The sequence below is a fragment of the Oncorhynchus clarkii genome, chromosome 21 (assembly GCF_045791955.1).
Source record: "Oncorhynchus clarkii lewisi isolate Uvic-CL-2024 chromosome 21, UVic_Ocla_1.0, whole genome shotgun sequence".
NCBI classification, from domain to species: Eukaryota; Metazoa; Chordata; class Actinopteri; order Salmoniformes; family Salmonidae; genus Oncorhynchus; species Oncorhynchus clarkii.
The window spans coordinates 6,654,671-6,679,337 of NC_092167.1; the positions used below are offsets into that span (position 1 = coordinate 6,654,671).

At 47.1% G+C, this 24,667-nt stretch overlaps 1 protein-coding gene across 1 annotated transcript in view; it reads left to right on the plus strand.

Moving 5' to 3' along the window:
• Nucleotides 1-4,940: 4,940 nt before the first annotated feature.
• Nucleotides 4,941-24,667, plus strand: part of LOC139378428 (staphylococcal nuclease domain-containing protein 1) — a gene marked incomplete at its 5' end in the record, with an annotated part of 274,769 nt that continues 255,042 nt past the window's right edge. The window contains 1 exon segment of the mRNA XM_071120595.1: nucleotides 4,941-5,045. Within this exon segment, the coding sequence (XP_070976696.1) occupies nucleotides 4,941-5,045 (105 nt within the window).

Genomic DNA, 24,667 nt, shown 5'->3' on the forward strand with positions numbered 1-24,667 from the left:
TACTGTGTATAGAGCCAAGTTACTGTTACTGTGTATAGAGCCAAGTTACTGTTACTGTGTATAGAGCCAAGTTACTGTTACTGTGTATAGAGCCAAGTTACTGTTACACTGTGTATAGAGCCAAGTTACTGTTACTGTGTATAGAGCCAAGTTACTGTTACACTGTGTATAGAGCCAAGTTACTGTTACACTGTGTATAGAGCCAAGTTACTGTTACTGTGTATAGAGCCAAGTTACTGTTACTGTGTATAGAGCCAAGTTACTGTTACTGTGTATAGAGCCAAGTTACTGTTACACTGTGTATAGAGCCAAGTTACTGTTACTGTGTATAGAGCCAAGTTACTGTTACTGTGTATAGAGCCAAGTTACTGTTACTGTGTATAGAGCCAAGTTACTGTTCCTCAGCATGTTGACTCAGTACTGTTACTCTGTGTATAGAGCCAAGTTACTGTTCCTCAGCATGTTGACTCAGTACTGTTACTCTGTGTATAGAGCCAAGTTACTGTTACTGTGTATAGAGCCAAGTTACTGTGTATAGAGCCAAGTTACTGTTACTGTGTATAGAGCCAAGTTACTGTTACTGTGTATAGAGCCAAGTTACTGTTACTCTGTGTATAGAGCCAAGTTACTGTTACTCTGTGTCTAGAGCCAAGTTACTGTTACTCTGTGTCTAGAGCCAAGTTACTGTTACTCTGTGTCTAGAGCCAAGTTACTGTTACTCTGTGTCTAGAGCCAAGTTACTGTTACTCTGTGTCTAGAGCCAAGTTACTGTTACTCTGTGTATAGAGCCAAGTTACTGTTACTCTGTGTCTAGAGCCAAGTTACTGTTACTCTGTGTATAGAGCCAAGTTACTGTTACTCTGTGTATAGAGCCAAGTTACTGTTACTCTGTGTCTAGAGCCAAGTTACTGTTACTCTGTGTCTAGAGCCAAGTTACTGTTACTCTGTGTCTAGAGCCAAGTTACTGTTACTCTGTGTATAGAGCCAAGTTACTGTTACTCTGTGTCTAGAGCCAAGTTACTGTTACTCTGTGTCTAGAGCCAAGTTACTGTTACTCTGTGTCTAGAGCCAAGTTACTGTTACTCTGTGTATAGAGCCAAGTTACTGTTACTCTGTGTATAGAGCCAAGTTACTGTTACTCTGTGTCTAGAGCCAAGTTACTGTTACTCTGTGTCTAGAGCCAAGTTACTGTTACTCTGTGTCTAGAGCCAAGTTACTGTTACTCTGTGTCTAGAGCCAAGTTACTGTTACTCTGTGTCTAGAGCCAAGTTACTGTTACTCTGTGTCTAGAGCCAAGTTACTGTTACTCTGTGTCTAGAGCCAAGTTACTGTTACTCTGTGTCTAGAGCCAAGTTACTGTTACTCTGTGTCTAGAGCCAAGTTACTGTTACTCTGTGTCTAGAGCCAAGTTACTGTTACTCTGTGTCTAGAGCCAAGTTACTGTTACTCTGTGTATAGAGCCAAGTTACTGTTACTCTGTGTCTAGAGCCAAGTTACTGTTACTCTGTGTCTAGAGCCAAGTTACTGTTACTCTGTGTCTAGAGCCAAGTTACTGTTACACTGTGTATAGAGCCAAGTTACTGTTACTCTGTGTCTAGAGCCAAGTTACTGTTACTCTGTGTCTAGAGCCAAGTTACTGTTACTCTGTGTCTAGAGCCAAGTTACTGTTACTCTGTGTCTAGAGCCAAGTTACTGTTACTCTGTGTCTAGAGCCAAGTTACTGTTACTCTGTGTCTAGAGCCAAGTTACTGTTACTCTGTGTCTAGAGCCAAGTTACTGTTACTCTGTGTCTAGAGCCAAGTTACTGTTACTCTGTGTCTAGAGCCAAGTTACTGTTACTCTGTGTCTAGAGCCAAGTTACTGTTACTCTGTGTATAGAGCCAAGTTACTGTTACTCTGTGTCTAGAGCCAAGTTACTGTTACTCTGTGTCTAGAGCCAAGTTACTGTTACTCTGTGTCTAGAGCCAAGTTACTGTTACTCTGTGTCTAGAGCCAAGTTACTGTTACTCTGTGTCTAGAGCCAAGTTACTGTTACTCTGTGTATAGAGCCAAGTTACTGTTACTCTGTGTCTAGAGCCAAGTTACTGTTACTCTGTGTCTAGAGCCAAGTTACTGTTACTCTGTGTCTAGAGCCAAGTTACTGTTACTCTGTGTCTAGAGCCAAGTTACTGTTACTCTGTGTCTAGAGCCAAGTTACTGTTACTCTGTGTCTAGAGCCAAGTTACTGTTACTCTGTGTCTAGAGCCAAGTTACTGTTACTCTGTGTCTAGAGCCAAGTTACTGTTACTCTGTGTCTAGAGCCAAGTTACTGTTACTCTGTGTCTAGAGCCAAGTTACTGTTACTCTGTGTCTAGAGCCAAGTTACTGTTACTCTGTGTCTAGAGCCAAGTTACTGTTACTCTGTGTCTAGAGCCAAGTTACTGTTACTCTGTGTCTAGAGCCAAGTTACTGTTACTCTGTGTCTAGAGCCAAGTTACTGTTACTCTGTGTCTAGAGCCAAGTTACTGTTACTCTGTGTCTAGAGCCAAGTTACTGTTACACTGTGTCTAGAGCCAAGTTACTGTTACTCTGTGTCTAGAGCCAAGTTACTGTTACTCTGTGTCTAGAGCCAAGTTACTGTTACTCTGTGTCTAGAGCCAAGTTACTGTTACTCTGTGTCTAGAGCCAAGTTACTGTTACTCTGTGTCTAGAGCCAAGTTACTGTTACTCTGTGTCTAGAGCCAAGTTACTGTTACTCTGTGTCTAGAGCCAAGTTACTGTTACTCTGTGTCTAGAGCCAAGTTACTGTTACTCTGTGTCTAGAGCCAAGTTACTGTTACTCTGTGTCTAGAGCCAAGTTACTGTTACTCTGTGTCTAGAGCCAAGTTACTGTTACTCTGTGTCTAGAGCCAAGTTACTGTTACTCTGTGTCTAGAGCCAAGTTACTGTTACTCTGTGTCTAGAGCCAAGTTACTGTTACTCTGTGTCTAGAGCCAAGTTACTGTTACTCTGTGTCTAGAGCCAAGTTACTGTTACTCTGTGTCTAGAGCCAAGTTACTGTTACTCTGTGTCTAGAGCCAAGTTACTGTTACTCTGTGTCTAGAGCCAAGTTACTGTTACTCTGTGTCTAGAGCCAAGTTACTGTTACTCTGTGTCTAGAGCCAAGTTACTGTTACTCTGTGTCTAGAGCCAAGTTACTGTTACTCTGTGTCTAGAGCCAAGTTACTGTTACTCTGTGTCTAGAGCCAAGTTACTGTTACTCTGTGTCTAGAGCCAAGTTACTGTTACTCTGTGTCTAGAGCCAAGTTACTGTTACTCTGTGTCTAGAGCCAAGTTACTGTTACTCTGTGTCTAGAGCCAAGTTACTGTTACTCTGTGTCTAGAGCCAAGTTACTGTTACTCTGTGTCTAGAGCCAAGTTACTGTTACTCTGTGTCTAGAGCCAAGTTACTGTTACTCTGTGTCTAGAGCCAAGTTACTGTTACTCTGTGTCTAGAGCCAAGTTACTGTTACTCTGTGTCTAGAGCCAAGTTACTGTTACTCTGTGTCTAGAGCCAAGTTACTGTTACTCTGTGTCTAGAGCCAAGTTACTGTTACTCTGTGTCTAGAGCCAAGTTACTGTTACTCTGTGTCTAGAGCCAAGTTACTGTTACTCTGTGTCTAGAGCCAAGTTACTGTTACTCTGTGTCTAGAGCCAAGTTACTGTTACTCTGTGTCTAGAGCCAAGTTACTGTTACTCTGTGTCTAGAGCCAAGTTACTGTTACTCTGTGTCTAGAGCCAAGTTACTGTTACTCTGTGTCTAGAGCCAAGTTACTGTTACTCTGTGTCTAGAGCCAAGTTACTGTTACTCTGTGTCTAGAGCCAAGTTACTGTTACTCTGTGTCTAGAGCCAAGTTACTGTTACTCTGTGTCTAGAGCCAAGTTACTGTTACTCTGTGTCTAGAGCCAAGTTACTGTTACTCTGTGTCTAGAGCCAAGTTACTGTTACTCTGTGTCTAGAGCCAAGTTACTGTTACTCTGTGTCTAGAGCCAAGTTACTGTTACTCTGTGTCTAGAGCCAAGTTACTGTTACTCTGTGTCTAGAGCCAAGTTACTGTTACTCTGTGTCTAGAGCCAAGTTACTGTTACTCTGTGTCTAGAGCCAAGTTACTGTTACTCTGTGTCTAGAGCCAAGTTACTGTTACACTGTGTATAGAGCCAAGTTACTGTTACTCTGTGTCTAGAGCCAAGTTACTGTTACTCTGTGTCTAGAGCCAAGTTACTGTTACTCTGTGTCTAGAGCCAAGTTACTGTTACTCTGTGTCTAGAGCCAAGTTACTGTTACTCTGTGTCTAGAGCCAAGTTACTGTTACTCTGTGTCTAGAGCCAAGTTACTGTTACTCTGTGTCTAGAGCCAAGTTACTGTTACTCTGTGTATAGAGCCAAGTTACTGTTACTCTGTGTCTAGAGCCAAGTTACTGTTACTCTGTGTCTAGAGCCAAGTTACTGTTACTCTGTATTTATTATTATTTTTTACACATTTGACTTTTTCTATTATTTCTGTTTTCTGTGTCTATTGTTGGGAAGGGCCCATAGCTTAGCATTTCACTGTTGGTCTACACCTTGTTGTTTACGAAGCATGTGATGAATACCATTTGAATTGTTTGTTGTCGGACTAAAGCCTTCGCTCTCTCTGTGCTCTGCTCTGTTTAAACTAGGCTCAGTTCAGCTCAGCCCACAGAGCCAATTCTCTTGAAAGCAGCTGTCCTCTCTGTCCTCCAAATGGAGCCGCGATGCCTTCCTCACTAACCTCTCTCCCTCTCTCTCTCCTCTCTCCTCCCTCCCCACTCTATTTCACCATCTCTGTGCCCCTTCCCTTCTTTCTCCCACAATATTTCTCCCCATTCTCTCTCACCCCTCGCTTTCTACATCCCTCTCACCCTCCCCTTCTCTCTCTCTCTCCTTTTCTCCCTCTCTCCCAGGTGATGCAGGTCGTCAATGCGGACGCCGTCGTGGTCAAGCTTAACTCTGGCGAGTACAAGACCATCCACTTGTCCAGCATCCGACCCCCCAGGATCGAGGGCGAGGTACGCACCCCCCCCCCCCCCCCCCGTCGCTATATCTTTGTGTTGTGTGTTGGTGTCTTGTCCTTGGCTTGGCTACCCTGACACAGAGGATCATTACCAGCTCCATACGGGCACCTGCTGTCAGAGCCACTGTTTGGAAAGCGTTGATGTGGGCCCTTTCCCTCCCCCAGTCTTCTTTGAAAAGGCATTCCTTGTCTGTCTCTCGGTCTCTTCTCTCTGTGTGTCTGTCTCTGTGTCTTTCTCTCTCTCTCCCACCCACCTCTGTGTGTTTGATTGCTGCAGAGAAGTGGGCTGATCCATCCTTTCCCTTACTCACAGCTCGCCGCGTGCACACAATGAGAGACAAAATACACACACTGTCATTCACCTCTCATGTACTCTCAGTCACCACTGTAAGACAAGCATGCACACTCACTGTCACCAGGCACGCATACTTAACCGGTCACTACTCTGTCACACTCATGGTATCAGAACACAACTTTCAGTCTGTTCCCTTCTTGTAATCAACAAACACACAGCCCTACCACATCCACGTCTGTATATCTCCACTCCTCCATTTGTGTTTCCTCCCATCTAAGCCCCGCTAGAGTCCTAATCAGATTTGTCTCTCTCTGGTCGGGTATAAATTGAAAAGAGAGAGCTGGACAGAAATAGTTTTTTAATGGAGCTCTTAATGATGGAAGAAGAACAGTAGCTAAATATAGTCATGTGGCCATCGCCAGAACAACCACACTGGAATTAGCTGGCGACCCCTGACCCCGTCTGCTATTGGCCCCATGATGATGATTCGGCACTCAGTGTAACTGGTAATTAAAAATAAAAAACGTTTTATTTAACTAGGCAAGTCGGTTAAGAACAAATTCTTATTTACAACGACAGCCTACCCTGGCTAACCCCGGCCGACGCTGGGCCAGTTGTGCGCCACCCTATGGGATTCATAATCACGGCCAGATGTGATGCAGCCTGGATACGAACCAGGGACTGTAGTGACGCCTCTTGCACTGAGATGCAGTGCCTTAGACCGCTGCGCCTCTCGGGAGCCCGGGTTGCCCCTTATTTCCTCCCTGAGGCTGGGCTTTGTCTGAAATGGCACCCTGTTCCCTATATAGTGACTGCATGGTACCCCCTTACCACTGATACCAGGCCAGTTTACCATCCCCTCTAATGGTTAAGGTTGTGGGTTGGGTAATCTGATCCTAGATCAATGTTGAGGATCAGAAACAACTTCTACCTAGACTATGATTGCGTGATGGTTCAGCACTAACTGAGACTGAGGAGGCATTTCCTGTTTCCCTTTCTCCTACCTGTATTGTTCCTAGTAGTACATTCAGTACACCAGCCTTCTCTTCCACTGTCCTTCAGCCTGCGTCAATAGGGAGTCGTTGGTATTGGAGAGGAGCAGTTAGCAGAAGAATCCTACTTCTATGGCCTCGAGTCCTGAGAGCAACTTGGAGGAGTTGAGTACCTCTTGTGGGCAGTAACAGGCTTTTTGTTTCTGACGCAAGCCAGTTCAATTTGGACTATTATCTCATAGCTCTTTGTGGCTGGAAGACAAAGAAGAGCGATATACAAAAGAAAGCCTCATTGGTGAATTCTTGTACTGTATTTAATGGTGCTGACAATAACTATTAGTCACCAATGTGCTGACTGATGTATCTAAACCGAATGAATGAAAAATGTCTGCAGTCTCCTAAATGACTGAGATGTTAATGCGTTGCTGTAAGTGTTGGGTGTTCTGAGTGGGCTGGAATCCCTGTGAGGACAGAGCGTTGTTTCCTACCAAGAGTGGCTCAATATCTTCTCATAGGCAGTTCATTACGTAGGATACATCTCATTGTACAACGGGGCCAGTGTGATTGCAGGCTTTTGTTCTAGCAAAGCAGCAACACAGCAACACGTCTACTTCAACTCATCAGTCTTGATTGGTGATGAGTAGAATCGGGTGTGTTGCTGCTTGGCTGGAACGAAGGCCTGCACCCCACAAACCCTGTATTGGGTGCTCAGGTGTTTTGGACAGATACGTCTGTGGACAAGGCAGTGTGGGAGCTAATATATGCTGCAGGCCTTTTGTCTGTTGGTTTGGAATACCTACCTTTCAATTAGAGGTCGACCGATTAATCGGAATGGCCGATTTAATTAAGGCTGATTTCAAGTTTTCATAACAATCGGAAATCGGTATTTTTGGGCGCCGATTTGCCGTTTACGTTTTTTTTTTTTTACACCTTTATTGAGTCTTTATTTAACTAGGCAAGTCAGTTATGAACACATTCTTATTTTCAATGACGGCCTAGAAACGGTGGGTTAACTGCCTCTTCAGGGGCAGAACGACAGATTTTCACCTTGTCAGCTCGGGGGATCCAATCTTGCAACCTTACAGTTAACTAGTCCAACGCAATAACGACCTGCCTCTCTCTCGTTGTACTCCACAAGGAGACTAGCTAGTTGCTAGCTAGCATTAAACTTATCTTATTATAAACAATCAATCATAATCACTAGTTAACTACACATGGTTGATGATATTACTAGGTATTATCTAGCGTGTCCTGCGTTGCATATAATCTGACTGAGCATACAAGTATCTGACTGAGCGATGGTAGGCAGAGGCAGGCGTGTAAACATTCATTCAAACAGCACTCTCGTGCGTTTTGCCAGCAGCTCTTCGTTGTGCGTCAAGCATTGCGCTGTTTATGACTTCAAGCCTATCAACTCCCGAGATGAGGCTGGTGTAACCGAAGTGAAATGGCTGGCTAGTTAGCGCGCTACTCACTCTGAGCCTTGGGGTGGTTGTTTCCCTTGCTCTGCATGGGTAAAGCTGCTTCGATGTGGTGGCTGTTGCCATTGTGTTGCTGGTTCAGGCCCAGGGAGGAGCGAGGAGAGGGACGGAAGCTATACTGTTACACTGGCAATACTAAAGAGACTATAAGAACATCAATAGTCAACGGTTAATGAAATACAAATGGTATAGAGGGAAATAGTCCTATAATTCCTATAATAACTACAACCTAAATCTTCTTACCTGGGAATATTGAAGACTCATGTTAAAAGGAACCACCAGCTTTCATATGTTCTCATGTTGTGAGCAAGGAACTTAAACGTTAGCTTTTTTTACATAGCACATATTGCACTTTTACTTTCTTCTCCAACACTTTGTTTTTGCATTATTTAAACCAAATTGAACATCTTTCATTATTTACTTGAGGCTAAATTGATTTTATTGGTGTATTATATTAAGTTAAAATAAGTGTTCATTCAGTATTGTTGTAATTGTCATTATTACAAATACATAAATGTTTTTATTTTTATTTTATATCGGCCGATTAATCGGTATCTGCTTTTTTGGTCCTCCAATAATCGGTATCGGCGTTGAAAAATCATAAGCGGTCGACTTCTACTTTCAATACTTACTAGTCGGCAGATGGATTTAAAACGGTTGTTGTCATATACCGAAATGAGCACAATTAACATTAAAATGAAGCGTATGCCTGGTTAAAGCTTTTTTTTAATGTCTTTATTTGTTTTTTGATAGCCTACTCAGAATGGCATAATCTCTTCTAATTTAGACTGGAGGTGTCTGAAGATCGTCATGGGGATTTCTATTCATATTGTAATGTGTAATTATTGCAGAAGGGAGAACATTAATCTGTCAATATAGACAATGTTTAGCAGTTGGAGGCTTATCGATTTTACACTTTCACTTTTTCCTATATTTCACTTTCATGCTGCATCTGCCCCTCCTCCCTTGTCGCCCCCCTCAACTCCTCTCCCTTCCATTGTTAGCTTCTCAGATCATTAGGAGAATACTTTGTACTCCTCCTCTTTGTCCCTCTCCTTCTTTCCTCCTGTTCCCTTCTCTTTCACCCTTATTGCTTTCATTCTCTGTCCCCTGTCTCAATTCTGTCTCAATTCTGTGTCCCCTGTCTCAATTCTGTGTCCCCTGTCTCAATTCTCTGTCCCCTGTCTCAATTCTCTGTCCCCTGTCTCAATTCTCTGTCCCCTGTCTCAATTCTCTGTCCCCTGTCTCAATTCTCTGTCCCCTGTCTCAATTCTCTGTCCCCTGTCTCAATTCTCTGTCCCCTGTCTCAATTCTCTGTCCCCTGTCTCTGGTGCGTTGTCGTCTCTTGTGGATCAGAGTGGTATACTATGAAACATGCTACTTCGGATAAATAAATATGTATTGTCACATACACCAGATAGGTGCAGTGAAATGTGTTCTATTACAGGATCAGCCATAGTAGTACGGTGCCCTGGAGAAAATTAGCGTTCAGTGCCTTGCTCAAGGGCACCTTGGCTGATTTGTCATCTTCTCGGTTTTGGTATTCTGACCAGGAACCTTTCAGTCCTGGCCCAACGCTCTAACCGCTAGGCTACCGCTAGGCTACCTGCTGCTCTTAAAAAGCTAACCAGATTCAGTTAGCTTCACATTCCAGGTCAGGCATCATCCGTATTACTCATCCACCTGCCACTAACTGTAGCAAGCTTGTAACTGCTTGTGCATTGAGACGATGCTGAAACATCAATCCATGGGCATCAGAACTATTCATTGAAACAATTCTGAAACGTCAATCCATTGGCGAGTCAGTGCCACATCTTACATTTGTGCCGAAAGAAAAGTTATCTTGCAAATTCAGCAGGCTATGGTGTGAAATAGACTTAGAATTGTCTTTATTTTATTACTTATCGTTAATGCCGTCTTTGCTGTGCTGATCAATGCACAGGTATCTTTTCCTCCCACCTCTCACTCCTTCTTTACCTTGTGGCCATAGACATATAATACATCAACTCAGCAAAAAAATAAACTTCCTATTTCAGGACCCTGTCTTTCAAAGATAATTAGTAATAATCCTACACAGATCTTCATTGTAAAGGGTTTAAACACTGTTTGCCATGCTTGTTCAATGAACAAGCTGATCGTCCTCGCAGTGGCAGATCATATGTAACAACACCTGCACAGGATCGGTACATCCGAACATCACACCTGCGGGTCAGGTACAGGATGGCAACAACAACTGCCCGAGTTACACCAGGAACGCACAATCCTCCCATCAGTGCTCAGACTGACCGCAATAGGCTAAGAGAGGCTGGACTGATGGCTTGTAGGCCTGTTGTAAAGCAGGTCCTCACTAGACATCACCGGCAACAACGTCGCCTATGGGCACAAACCCACCTTCGCTGGACCAGACAGGACTGGCAAAAAGTGATCTTCACTGAAAAGTCGCAGTTTTGTCTTACCAGGGGTGATGGTTGGATTCGCGTTTATTGTCGAAGGAATTAACGTTACACCGAGGCCTGTACTCTGAAGGGGGATCGAGGTGGAGGGTCCGTCATGGTCTGGGGCGGTGTGTCACCGCATCATCGGACTGAGCTTGTTGTCATTGTAGGCAATCTCAACGCTGTGCGTTACAGGGAAGACATCCTGCTCCCTCATGTGGTATCCTTCCTGCAGGCTCATCCTGACATGACCCTCCAGCATGACAATGCCACCAGCCATACTGCTCGTTCTGTGCGTGTTTTCCTGCAAGACAGGAATGTCAGTGTTCTGCCATGGCCAGCGAAGAACCCGTATCTCAATCCCATTGAGCATGTCTGGGACCTGTTGGATCAGAGGGTGAGGACTAGAGACATTCCCCCCAGAAATGTCTGGGAAGTTGCAGGTGCCTTGGTGGAAGAGTGGGGTAACATCTCACAGCAAGAACTGGCAAATCTGGTGCAGTCCATGAGGAGGAGATGCACTGCAGGACTTAATGCAGCTGGTGGCCACACCAGATACTGACTGTTACTTTTGATTTTGAACCCTCTTTTGTTCAGGGACATATTATTCGATCTCTGTTAGTCACATGTCTGTGAGACTTGTTCAGTTTATGTCTGTTGTTGAATCTTGTTATGCTCATACAAATATTTACACATGTTATGTTTGCTGATGTTTCATTTTTTTGCTGAGTTTAGAAGGGTTTTGTGACCCCTGACCCTGACCCCTGACCCTGGTAATTTGAATGTTAAGCTTATGGGTACACTAGCGATGGCTGCCAGTCTTGTCTTGAATGGGAACTATCAACTATGGATTATGTCTCTGGTTGGTTGCGGCTGTCAGTTTGTATTTAGAAATTTGTGAAAGGCTATCTCAGGAAAGCAAATCCTTTACTAAATGTGTAATGTGATTAGGTATTTTAACATTTAAAAAATAATATACAAAAAAAACATTTGATTTAATAAAATATTTAATCAGTAGTCTTCAAATGAAGGAGATGATGATGTAATCTCTGCAAGAGGGAGGATATCTGATTTCATTGGTCCTCAACTCTTGGCTAGGACACTTCATTCAGGATAAATTGAGTTAGCTCTGAGGTAGCCTTTTAGTTCTGAAGGATTCTTTGGGATAAACATTTTTACCTGGCTAAAAGGCATCCGACTTTTGTAATACTGGTTATTCTAAGTTGAACTCAGAGTTGAGCAAAGTTACCTCAATAACTCCTCAAACCTGATTCGTAGTATAGTGCTCAGGTAGCTCTTTGTGTGTCTGTGTGTTTTCCACTCTTTATCCTTTGCAGTCATTGCTTCCCTCATTGGCCAGTGTGTCTGTACAGTATGCCTCTGCTTCCTTTGTTGTGACAGGCATGTTTGCATCTCTCTTCATCCATCCATCCACCCACTCCTCCTCCACCATCTCTTCAATCTCCCTGCCCTCTATTCTCTCCCTCTTTTTCTGTAGCTCTCTCTGTATCCCTCTCTCTCCTCTTCTGTAGATCTCTCTCTGTACCCCCCCTCTCTTTCTCCCTCTCTGGCTGTACCAGATGCGTTGACAGCATGTACTTTGTGCTCCGTTGCACGGTCGTATGTTTGGGGAAGGCTGGGAGAGGGGTTAAGACCAGCATATGGAGACAAAGATGTGCTTTCACTGCTGTCTGTGGCTCTGTCTCTGTGGCTCTGTCTCTGTGGCTCTGTCTCTGTGGCTCTGTCTCTGTGGCTCTGTCTCTGTGGCTCTGTCTCTGTGGCTCTGTCTCTGTGGCTCTGTCTCTGTGGCTCTGTCTCTGTGGCTCTGTCTCTGTGGCTCTGTCTCTGTGGCTCTGTCTCTGTGGCTCTGTCTCTGTGGCTCTGTCTGTGTTCTATTAGCTAACCCTAGTGTTACGTAAAGGCCAAAAGCGACGCCCAGAGTAGGAAGGATACATGCATACTGACACACTACAGCATTTGTCCTTGAGAGAAAGTGTTTGAGAGTTGGAAGTGGAAGAAGGTCACCATGCAGTGTTGCTGGTCCAGTTGTCTGACGTGTTTCCGGGGTGACAGAAATGTCACCACGTACGTGCAGTATGTGTAGGGTGACATCTCTGCTAGCCCTGCTTTCCCTACTGCCAGATGTCTGCTAAATGCTAATCTCACTCCTGATCAGTTGCCTGATTTAGTTAGGAAGCCCACACATGTTCTCCTAAACTGGCTGTGTCAGTAGACAGACTGGATTTGGCTTCTCATAAGTAGTCTTACGCGCACGCTCACAGCTTGTTGCTACAGTGCCTTCTGTGACCTCCCTCAGTTCCATAGTAGAAGACCGGGTACCCCCTCCCTGTCCCTCCAAGCTGAATTGGGACTTTGGAGAGTTTCCAGGGCCAGTCCTGTGTGTGTGGCCGTATGGGGAGTTTCCAGGGCCAGTCCTGTTTGTGTGGCCGTATGGGGAGTTTCCAGGGCCAGTCCTGTTTGTGTGGCAGTATGGGGAGTTTCCAGGGCCTGTCCTGTGTGTGTGGCAGTATGGGGAGGTTCCAGGGCCTGTCTTGTGTGTGTGTGTGGCAGTATGGGGAGGTTCCAGGGCCAGTCTTGTGTGTGTGTGTGTGTGTGGCAGTATGGGGAGGTTCCAGGGCCTGTCGTGTGTGTGTGTGGCAGTATGGGGAGGTTCCAGGGCCAGTCTTGTGTGTGTGTGTGTGTGTGGCAGTATGGGGAGGTTCCAGGGCCTGTCTTGTGTGTGTGTGTGTGTGTGTGTGGCAGTATGGGGAGGTTCCAGGGCCTGTCTTGTGTGTGTGGCAGTATGGGGAGTTTCCAGGGCCTGTCCTGTGTGTGTGGCCGTATGGGGAGTTTCCAGGGCCTGTCCTGTGTGTGTGTGTGTGGCAGTATGGGGAGGTTCCAGGGCCAGTCCTGTGTGTGTGTGGCAGTATGGGGAGGTTCCAGGGCCAGTCCTGTGTGTGTGTGGCAGTATGGGGAGGTTCCAGGGCCAGTCCTGTGTGTGTGTGGCAGTATGGGGAGGTTCCAGGGCCAGTCCTGTGTGTGTGGCAGTATGGGGAGGTTCCAGGGCCTGTCTTGTGTGTGTGTGTGTGTGGCAGTATGGGGAGGTTCCAGGGCCTGTCTTGTGTGTGTGGCAGTATGGGGAGTTTCCAGGGCCTGTCCTGTGTGTGTGGCCGTATGGGGAGTTTCCAGGGCCTGTCCTGTGTGTGTGTGTGGCAGTATGGGGAGGTTCCAGGGCCAGTCCTGTGTGTGTGTGGCAGTATGGGGAGGTTCCAGGGCCAGTCCTGTGTGTGTGTGGCAGTATGGGGAGGTTCCAGGGCCAGTCCTGTGTGTGTGTGGCAGTATGGGGAGGTTCCAGGGCCAGTCCTGTGTGTGTGGCTGTATGGGGAGGTTCCAGGGCCTGTCTTGTGTGTGTGGCCGTATGGGGAGGTTCCAGGGCCTGTCTTGTGTGTGTGTGGCCGTATGGGGAGGTTCCAGGGCCAGTCCTGTGTGTGTGTGTGTGTGGCAGTATGGGGAGGTTCCAGGGCCTGTCTTGTGTGTGTGTGTGTGTGGCCGTATGGGGAGGTTCCAGGGCCTGTCTTGTGTGTGTGGCAGTATGGGGAGGTTCCAGGGCCTGTCTTGTGTGTGTGGCCGTATGGGGAGGTTCCAGGGCCAGTCCTGTGTGTGTGTGTGTGTGTGTGGCAGTATGGGGAGGTTCCAGGGCCTGTCTTGTGTGTGTGGCAGTATGGGGAGGTTCCAGGGCCTGTCTTGTGTGTGTGGCAGTATGGGGAGTTTCCAGGGCCTGTCCTGTGTGTGTGGCAGTATGGGGAGTTTCCAGGGCCTGTCCTGTGTGTGTGGCCTTATGGGGAGTTTCCAGGGCCTGTCCTGTGTGTGTGGCTGTATGGGGAGGTTCCAGGGCCTGTCTTGTGTGTGTGTGTGGCCGTATGGGGAGGTTCCAGGGCCAGTCCTGTGTGTGTGTGGCAGTATGGGGAGGTTCCAGGGCCTGTCCTGTGTGTGTGTGGCAGTATGGGGAGGTTCCAGGGCCAGTCCTGTGTGTGTGTGGCAGTATGGGGAGGTTCCAGGGCCAGTCCTGTGTGTGTGGCAGTATGGGGAGGTTCCAGGGCCTGTCTTGTGTGTGTGTGTGTGTGTGTGTGGCAGTATGGGGAGGTTCCAGGGCCTGTCTTGTGTGTGTGTGTGTGTGTGTGGCAGTATGGGGAGGTTCCAGGGCCTGTCTTGTGTGTGTGGCCGTATGGGGAGGTTCCAGGGCCAGTCCTGTGTGTGTGTGGCCGTATGGGGAGGTTCCAGGGCCAGTCCTGTGTGTGTGGCCGTATGGGGAGGTTCCAGGGCCAGTCCTGTGTGTGGCCGTATGGGGAGGTTCCAGGGCCTGTCCTGTGTGTGTGTGGGGCCGTATGGGGAGGTTCCAGGGCCTGTCCTGTGTGTGTGTGTGGGGCCGTATGGGGAGGTTCCAGGGCCTGTCCTGTGTGTGTGGGGCCGTATGGGGAGGTTCCAGGGCCTGTCCTGTGTGTGTGTGTGGCCGTATGGGGAGGTTCCAGGGCCAGTCCTGTGTGTGTGTGGCAGTATGGGGAGGTTCCAGGGCCTGTCCTGTGTGTGTGTGGCCGTATGGGGAGGTTCCAGGGCCAGTCCTGTGTGTGTGTGGCCGTATGGGGAGGTTCCAGGGCCTGTCCTGTGTGTGTGTGGCCGTATGGGGAGGTTCCAGGGCCTGTCCTGTGTGTGTGGCCGTATGGGGAGGTTCAAGGGCCAGTCCTGTGTGTGTGTGGCCGTATGGGGAGGTTCCAGGGCCAGTCCTGTGTGTTTGGCAGTATGGGGAGGTTCCAGGGCCTGTCTTGTGTGTGGGGCCGTATGGGGAGGTTCCAGGGCCAGTCCTGTGTGTGTGTGGCCGTATGGGGAGGTTCCAGGGCCAGTCCTGTGTGTGTGTGGCCGTATGGGGAGGTTCCAGGGCCAGTCCTGTGTGTGTGTGGCCGTATGGGGAGGTTCCAGGGCCAGTCCTGTGTGTGTGTGGGGCCGTATGGGGAGGTTCCAGGGCCTGTCTTGTGTGTGGGGCCGTATGGGGAGGTTCCAGGGCCAGTCCTGTGTGTGTGTGGCCGTATGGGGAGGTTCCAGGGCCAGTCCTGTGTGTGTGTGGCCGTATGGGGAGGTTCCAGGGCCAGTCCTGTGTGTGGCCGTATGGGGAGGTTCCAGGGCCTGTCCTGTGTGTGTGTGGGGCCGTATGGGGAGGTTCCAGGGCCTGTCCTGTGTGTGTGGGGCCGTATGGGGAGGTTCCAGGGCCTGTCCTGTGTGTGTGTGTGGCCGTATGGGGAGGTTCCAGGGCCAGTCCTGTGTGTGTGTGTGGCAGTATGGGGAGGTTCCAGGGCCTGTCCTGTGTGTGTGTGGCCGTATGGGGAGGTTCCAGGGCCTGTCCTGTGTGTGTGAGGCCGTATGGGGAGGTTCCAGGGCCTGTCCTGTGTGTGTGTGGCCGTATGGGGAGGTTCCAGGGCCTGTCCTGTGTGTGTGGCCGTATGGGGAGGTTCCAGGGCCAGTCCTGTGTGTGTGTGGCCGTATGGGGAGGTTCCAGGGCCAGTCCTGTGTGTGTGTGGCAGTATGGGGAGGTTCCAGGGCCTGTCTTGTGTGTGGGGCCGTATGGGGAGGTTCCAGGGCCAGTCCTGTGTGTGTGGGACCGTATGGGGAGGTTCCAGGGCCAGTCCTGTGTGTGTGTTGCCGTATGTTCCAGGAGGTTCCAGGGCCTGTCCTGTGTGTGTGTGTGTGGCCGTATGGGGAGGTTCCAGGGCCAGTCCTGTGTGTGTGTGTATGGGGAGGTTCCAGGGCCAGTCCTGTGTGTGGCCGTATGGGGAGGTTCCAGGGCCTGTCCTGTGTGTGTGTGTGGGGCCGTATGGGGAGGTTCCAGGGCCTGTCCTGTGTGTGTGTGGGGCCGTATGGGGAGGTTCCAGGGCCTGTCCTGTGTGTGTGGGGCCGTATGGGGAGGTTCCAGGGCCTGTCCTGTGTGTGTGTGTGGCCGTATGGGGAGGTTCCAGGGCCAGTCCTGTGTGTGTGTGTGGCAGTATGGGGAGGTTCCAGGGCCAGTGTGTGTGTGTGTGGCAGTATGGGGAGGTTCCAGGGCCTGTCCTGTGTGTGTGTGGCCGTATGGGGAGGTTTCAGGGCCTGTCCTGTGTGTGTGAGGCCGTATGGGGAGGTTCCAGGGCCTGTCCTGTGTGTGTGTGGCCGTATGGGGAGGTTCCAGGGCCTGTCCTGTGTGTGTGGCCGTATGGGGAGGTTCCAGGGCCAGTCCTGTGTGTGTGTGGCCGTATGGGGAGGTTCCAGGGCCAGTCCTGTGTGTGTGTGTTGCCGTATGTGGAGGTTCCAGGGCCAGTCCTGTGTGTGTGGCCGTATGGGGAGGTTCCAGGGCCAGTCCTGTGTGTGTGTGGCCGTATGGGGAGGTTCCAGGGCCAGTCCTGTGTGTGTGTGGGGCCGTATGGGGAGGTTCCAGGGCCTGTCCTTTGTTTTAGTTGCCGTATGGGGAGGTTCCAGGGCCAGTCCTGTGTGTGTGTGTGGGGCCGTATGGGGAGGTTCCAGGGCCAGTCCTGTGTGTGTGGCCGTATGGGGAGGTTCCAGGGCCAGTCCTGTGTGTGTGGCCGTATGGGGAGGTTCCAGGGCCTGTCCTGTGTGTGTGGGGCCGTATGGGGAGGTTCCAGGGCCAGTCCTGTGTGTGTGTGTGTGTGGCAGTATGGGGCGGTTCCAGGGCCAGATGCGATGACCAGTGCACAGATGAACTGTGACAACGCTGCCACGCTCTCTTTCCCTTTCTGGTTGCTGGGACTTCCTCCAACCATGGGACATGACATGTCCTTTGATTTGACAGGCTGTGGGACAAATGGTGACTAGCCACAGTGAAACGTGACTTCATGTTAAGGGTACCAACCCTTTTTAGGCTTAGCTTCCTCTCTCTCCCCCCTTTGGGCGCCTCTCTGTTCTCTTTCACTCAACCATGTACTCTTCCCCTCTTACTTTCTCATCCCTCCCATCTGTCTCCTTCCCTCTCTCCTCCTCTGGTGTGGCTGTGGTGTATTTTCAGATGCGAGTTATTTTGAGCAGGCCGGGTTGGAGTCTGCTCTTTTTCCCCTCCCTCTCTCTCCAGCCAGCCTCTGCAGCAGTAGCAGGCAGCAGGACAAGCCTGGAGAAAACACAATAGTAGAGGGGGGAGATGTCAGAACAGCTCAATGAGTCACTGTTATACCCACTCCCTCCCTGTGTGTGTGTAATGGGGGCTTAACGTATAGCATAAGAGATGACGACAAACCGTCGTCTTTATGTAATGGGAACCAACACAGGAAGTGTCTCATCCTTAGGTGGAATGTATAGTTCTGACTCTTTGCTGTAGCTAGTGTGTATGTCTCATACTTATGCGGACAGAATAGCTTCCTTTCATCTCTACAGCTAAACTGTGTGTGTGTGTGTGTGTATCATGCTTCTGCGTACAGTATCTATTTTGCCATCAAAGTGCCTGTTGTTATTTTGCAGTCTATGTTTGTATTTAGTGGAAGATGTTATTTTCTGTAGTTCTTCCCCTCTGTTTTGCTCTGCTCATGCCCTCACCCCTCTTGTTCTCTCGCCATCTATCTCACTCCCGCATGCCTTCATACCCCCCCCTTCCTCCCTCATGTCTCTCCATGCGTTCTCTTCATTTTGTTGTGCCTGTGGCCTCCAGTGTGGCGCACTGACCCCGTCATCTGGGGTCATCCCACTGCACTTCCCCCGTGACTCACCTCACACCCCATTGGCTGTTTGACATTTCCTCTACGCCGGTTGGACCCCCGCTCCTTGCCTGTGATTGGCTGAAAGTTTTTGGCCCACGCACAACCCAGCAGCTCTTATGTCATCGCCTACGATAGAGTAGGCAGAGGAGGAGATGATGATGATGATGATGATGATCTCAGTGAGATTGACAGTGGAGTTAGCGGGGAGTGTGTTAGCTAGCTACGTCAATGGGTCAACCTGCGTAGCACTGATGTGGTAGTACGAAAAACATACCCAGACGCAAGAGAAACGGGGACAGCTGCTGTGACTTTAATAAATAAAAACATCTTACCTCAGGATACTTCACACGATGACTCTTCCAGAAACAGAAAAAGGAGCACTCGGATGTTAAATCAAAAAATCAAAAAAGTTTGTCATTGAAGATCGTAGAGGGTGGGGATGTTGTAGTGAAAGTGTGTGGAAGATGGATGACTGCTGCTTGGGTACCAGTCTCTTCAGCTAATCCACTTTCTATAGTCCATGTCATGTGCCAAAGATACTGGTCTCTCTGCTATCTTCAAATATAAATATTCTATCTTTGAGTTCCAGGAGTTGGGTATAAGCACAGTGCTTGTTGACATGGCTGGGGTGTGTTTTTGTTTGTATTTGTGAGCTAGCGCCATGTATGTCTTGTATTAAAGCTTCAGGTACTGTGTTCTCCTCTTTCCCTCCCTCCCTCCGTCCGTCTCTCTCTACAACAGTTTCATGCTCATTTAGTTAGGGAGGTCTTTACACATGCAGTCAGTCTTAAATGCAGGTCGTTTCTCTCAAAGTCCCCCAATGTACAATTCCATCTTCAGTGTTCGTTCTCTCTCTACAGGCTAGCCAGCGTGCCCACGCCATACACACTCTGCGGCGTCTGCACACACAAAATGCACTCCACGCACAGCACCTTGCAAAAGTATTCAGGCCCCTTGGATTTCTTCAGTTTATGTTAAAAAGTGGGATTAAAATGCATTTAATTATTTTGTTTTTGTTAAATACTCATTCATTTTATTTTATTAATTTTATTTAAAAAAAATATATACAAAATTCATAAAGGTTGCATTAATATTCAGCCCCTTTGTTTTAGGCAACGCTAAATAGGAGTACGATGTGGCTTTCCATTGAACCTTTTATTAAACCTAAGCAAGTCGGTTCAGAACAAATTCTTATTTACAATGATGGCCTAGGAACAGTGTGTTAACTGCATTGTTCAGGGGCAGAAAGACCGATTTTTGCCTCGTTTGCTCGGGGATTCGATCCAGCAACCTTTCGGTTACAACGCTCTAACCACTAGGCTACCTGCCACCCCAAAATCGAGACTGTGTGAAATAACAGGGGTTGATTTTTGAATGACTAACCCTTCTTCTGCTCCCCCCATCCCCACACTACCCCTCAAAAATGTTTAGAACACCTACTCATTTAAGGGTTTTTCTTTATTTTAATTGTAGAATAATAGTGAAGACATCAAAACTATGAAATAACACATGGAATCATGTAGTAACTGAAAAAGTGTTAAACAAATTGAAATATATTTGAAATTCTTCAAATAGCCTTGATGACAGCTTTGTACACTCTTGGCATTCTCTCAAACAGCTTCACCTGGAATGCTTTTCCAACAGTCTTGAAGGAGTTCCCACATATGCTGAGCACTTGTTGGGTGCTTTTCTGTCACTCTGCTGTCCGACTCATCCCAAACGATCTCAATTTGGTTGAGGTTGGAGGATTTTGGAGGCCAGGTCATCTGATGCAGCACTCCATCACTCTCCTTGGTCAAATAGCCCTTACACAGCCTGGAGGTGTGTTGGGTCATTGTCCTGTTGAAAAACAAATGACAGTCCCACTAAGCACAAACCAGATGGGATGGCGTATCGGTGCAGAATGCTGTGGTAGCCATGCTGGTTAAGTGTGCCTTGAATTTTAAATAAATCAGTTACACCATAACACCACCTCCTGCATGCTTTACGGTGGGAAATACACATGCGTAGATCATTTGTTCACCCACACAGCGTCTCACAAAGACATGGCGGTTGGAACCAAAAATCTCAAATTTGGACTCAAGACGAAAAGACAAACTGCTTGTGTTTCTTGGCCCAAGCAAGTCTCTTCTTCTTCTTGGTGTCCTTTTTAGTTGTTTCTTTGCAGCAATTCAACCATGAAAGCCTGATTCACACAGTCTCCTCTGAACAGTTGATGTATCTGTCAATTGAACTCTGAGGCATTTATTTGAGCTGCAGTTTCTGAGGCTGGTAACTCTAATGAACGTTTCTTCTGCTGCAGAGGTAACTCTTGGTCTTTCATTCCTGTGGTGGTTCTCATGAGAGACAGTTTCATCATAGTGCTTGATGGTTTTTGACCATGTCTTAAAGTAATGATGGACTGTCGTTTCTCTTTGCTTATTTTAGCTGTTCTTAACATAATATGGACTTGGTCTTTTACCAAATTGGACTTCTGTATAACCCCCCCCCACCATGTCACAACACAACTGATTTGCTCAAATGCATTAAGGGAAAAAAATTCCACAAATGAACTTTTTAAGGTACACTGGTTAATTGAAATGCATTCCAGGTGACTACCTCATGAAGCTGGTTGAGAGAATGCCAAGAGTACGCAAAGCTGTCATCAAGACAAAGGGTGGGTACTTGGAAGAATCTAAAATATAACACTTTTTTGGTTCCTGCATGAATCGATTTGTGTTATTTCATAGTTTTGAGGTCTTCACTATTATTCTACAATGTAGAAAACAGTACAAATAAAGTGAAACCCTTGAGTGAGTAGGTGTTCTAAATATTTTGACAGGTCGTGTACATACATCCATTTGTAAGGTCCCTCAGTCAAGTATTGAATTTCAAGCACAGGTTCAACTACAAAGATCAAGGAAGCTTTTTGAAAGCCTCATAAAGAAGGGCAGTGATTGGAAGATGAGTAACAAATCAGACACTGAATATATCTCTAAGCACAATCAAGTTTATAATTATGCTGTGGATTATGTATCAAACCACTCAGGCACCTCGAAGATGCAGTCTTCCTTCTGAACTGAGGTGCAGGTGGGGATGGAAACTTCTCAGGGATGTTACCATGAAGCCATTGTTGACTTTGAAATGAACAAAGTTCAGTGTCTGTGATGGGAGAAAGCTGAGGAGGGATCGATATTGTAATGACGCCACAATGATGAACTACATGACAGCGTGAATAGAAGAATACAGAACAGTCAGAAACATGCTCCTTGTTTACAAAAAGTCATGGAAGTAATACTGCAAATATACACAGCAAAGGAATATCCTTTTTGGTTCTAAATGCAAAGCCTTCTGTTTGGGGCAAATCCAACATGTCACAGAGGAACTGCCTCCTTATTTTCCAGCATGGTGGTGGCTGCATCATGGTATGGGTATGCTTGACATTGCCAAGGATAAAAAGAAACTGAATGGAGTTAAACAAAGGCAACATCCCTGCTTCAGTCTGCTTTACACCAGAGACTGGGAGAGGAATTCCCTGTTCAGCAGGACAATAACCCAAAACACAAGGCCAAATCTACGCTGGAGTTGCTTACCAAGAAAGACAGTGAATGTTCCTGGGTGGCCAAGTTACAGTTTGGACCTAAATCTGCTTGAAAATCTATGAGAGGACTTGAAAATGGATGTCTAGCTATGATCCCCAGCATCTTGACAGACCTTGAATTTTGAAAATAATAATGGGCAAATATTGCACAGTTCCAGGTGCGCAAAAACTATCTTGATTGACAGACCTTGAATTTTGAAAATAATAATGGGCAAATATTGCACAGTTCCAGGTGCGCAAAAACTATCTTGATAGACTTACCCAAGAAGACTTACAGCTGTACGCAATGGCAAAGGTGTTTCTATCCTGTATTAACTCATGAAGCTGAATACTTATGCGATGACCAATTTTTTTTATTTAAAAAAAATCTATTTAATCAATTTGACCAATGACCAATTTAAACCATTTGAATACCACTAACAAGAAAATGTGAAGAAATCCATGGGGTCGGAATACTTTAACAAGGTACTGTACATACACACACACACACGCCCATCCCCAATCCCACACTCCTCCCCCATACCAGCACATTCCACACCACATGATCCCCATCCTCAGGGTCAGTAGGTCGTGACCCCTCCACTTGTTTTTTTCAATCCCCTATAGCTATGCAGCTCTTTACAAGCCAGCGTCATGTTTTTGTGCTAGTCATACATTTATTCTCAACCAGGGGTCATTTATAGTGAAAGGAATTTACCCCAAATAGAGTATAAGTCCCAGAGGGAATTATGTTGCTATTAGTGTCATGTTGGGACTAAGTGCATCACCATCAAATAGGACTTTCTCTACAACCTTCAGTTGTAGCATTGGATATACTGGTGGGGGAAAGAATGCGGGATCTGACTCCAAGACACTTTGACGTTGACTAGCTAGCCCATTCTATATGATTTCCTCTTTTGTGTTCAGTCAGTGAATTATGGATAACTCTTGTTTAGGGCTGCAAAATTACGGGAACTTTTTCAAGAAATTCCCTGGTTTTCCACGGTAGGAGGGAATAAGAAGGAACTCCAGATTCCAGAAATCCTCTAACCAGGATTTCGGGAAACCAGGGAATTCATTGTATTTACAGTATCCGTACAGTTATATATCCAACTGTCTCAATCCTCTTAAATGCCTTCCTGTCTGTGTCGTCTTTCAATATTGTCACTGTTAATGCAGGGAATGATGGCTTAAATGGGAATTAGAACACGTCCCCTGTTTCTCTCTGCCCTGCGTCATTTATCACAGATCGATGCCATCCTTTGAGGCCTTAAAAGTTAGCTTGAGTGTGTATTGTACAGACACGCTACCTACCATGAACATCAATAGGCCTACAGGACTGTGAAATGGGCAGAGCAATGTTTTTGAGCATTTTCTATCATGCGCTGTAAAAGGTGGAAGCAGGATGAGTCTGACGGTAGACATCGCCAATTGTTGACAGTAGAACAGTATATTAGTTTATATGGACAGTTTATGTGGAGGCTCAGTAGCTGCAGTCATACAAAATGCATTAGACCCATCGCATGGCAAAATATTGTGTGGTTCCTGCGGATCAATGCCGCCTATCGATTCCCGGGCCTTGTGGAATCGTTTTATGGCCCCCTTAAAAAAAAAAAAAAAGTGATTTGGGGCCTTTTCGTTCCATCTCTCCATCTCTCGCTCCTAGACTCTTTTTGTGTGTTCCTTTGCCATGGTTACTGGGACGCTGTGTCCTCACACAAGGTGACATTAGATGCGTCCTTGGGTCACATGGGCTCGACGTGTACGCTCTAGGGGATAGAATCTCTACACAGATATTTATAGTTTGAGATTTAGATGGATAGAGGCTGTCCTCTCTTCCCCTCTCTTTTCCTCATCTTCCTCCTCAAATCTGTCTGCCTCGCTATCTGTCAGTCTTCTTTCTCTCCTTCCTCCTGAGGGGTTTCACACTCCTGTAGAACAGGGGAGACGATAGGTCTGTGTCCTCTCTCTCTCTCTGTGTGTGTGTGTGTGTGTGTGTGTCTCTCTCTCCTCTCCTCTCTAATTGGCACAGTACAGTACAGCTGACATTTAGGTTTTTTCCCCTCCTGACTTGGATCCTTTCTTGAGCGAAACACCTCATTAACGAATGTTTGAGTGTCTTTCTGTGAGGTGAAGTAGTCTTGACCCAAGTGTAGTTGTATCTGGGCATCAGCTGATAATGGTCCTTGGCAGGCACAAAATGGAGGAGTTTCAGAGAGTCCGCTCAGTGAAAGCCTATTAACACCCATGTAACCTCCTTAGACACATCATGGTGGATTCAGTCCCTAGGCAGTATACCAAAGACCCCCTCATCCCAAGGTAACTGAGCTTCAATGAAAGGCCTTTGTGATAAACCCATGCGGAAAACAAAATGGAGGTCGGCGGCTCTGGGAATCAGCAGGAGGGGAGTTCCATTGGCCAGGTGTGAGATTAACTGCACTTCACTGAGCTGGAGAGAGGGGTGGTGGAGGGGAGAGTGAGGGGCTAATCAACCCAAACATCATTACACTTTGGCCAAGGTTAACGGAAACCACATTAGGCGGTTAAGATTGTGATTTCTGCCATGGCTGGAGTCCCTCCTGTGAAGTCAGGTGCCTGGCTCACACGGTCAGGTCAACTCTTTTGAACAATGTTCTCTAATTGCTAAGGGCGCTAGGCTAGCGTAAGTAGGCACATTCAGAGGGAATCTATTCCAATGGAAATGGAGCGTGGGTGTGGGCGCAGTTTTGTAACGATGGTTTCTCTTTCTATAAAGTGAGGGGTGGGCTACGCCACCCAAAGCCCATGCTCCTGTGAGACACACTGCCCCCTGTGTCCTCTTCTCTAGAACTTTCCATATGCTCAGCTGCACAGCACACGTGTCAGCACCAACACAAGGAGAACGACTAGAACATCCCAAAGGAGGAGAGGAAAGGGCGAGCGCCGTGTGTGTGTGTGTGTGTGTGTGTGTGTGTGTGTGTGTGTGTGGTGGAGAGATAATAATGGTCTTTATAGAATGGGCGGCAAACACAGAGCTATTGTAATCCATAGCCTTATTTCTTTTTGCATTTGTGCGTGTCATTTCTTTGTGTGGGTGTGTTTGTCATTCACTGTAATTGTTGTTGTGTTCCTGTTTCTGTGTGTCTGTTCCT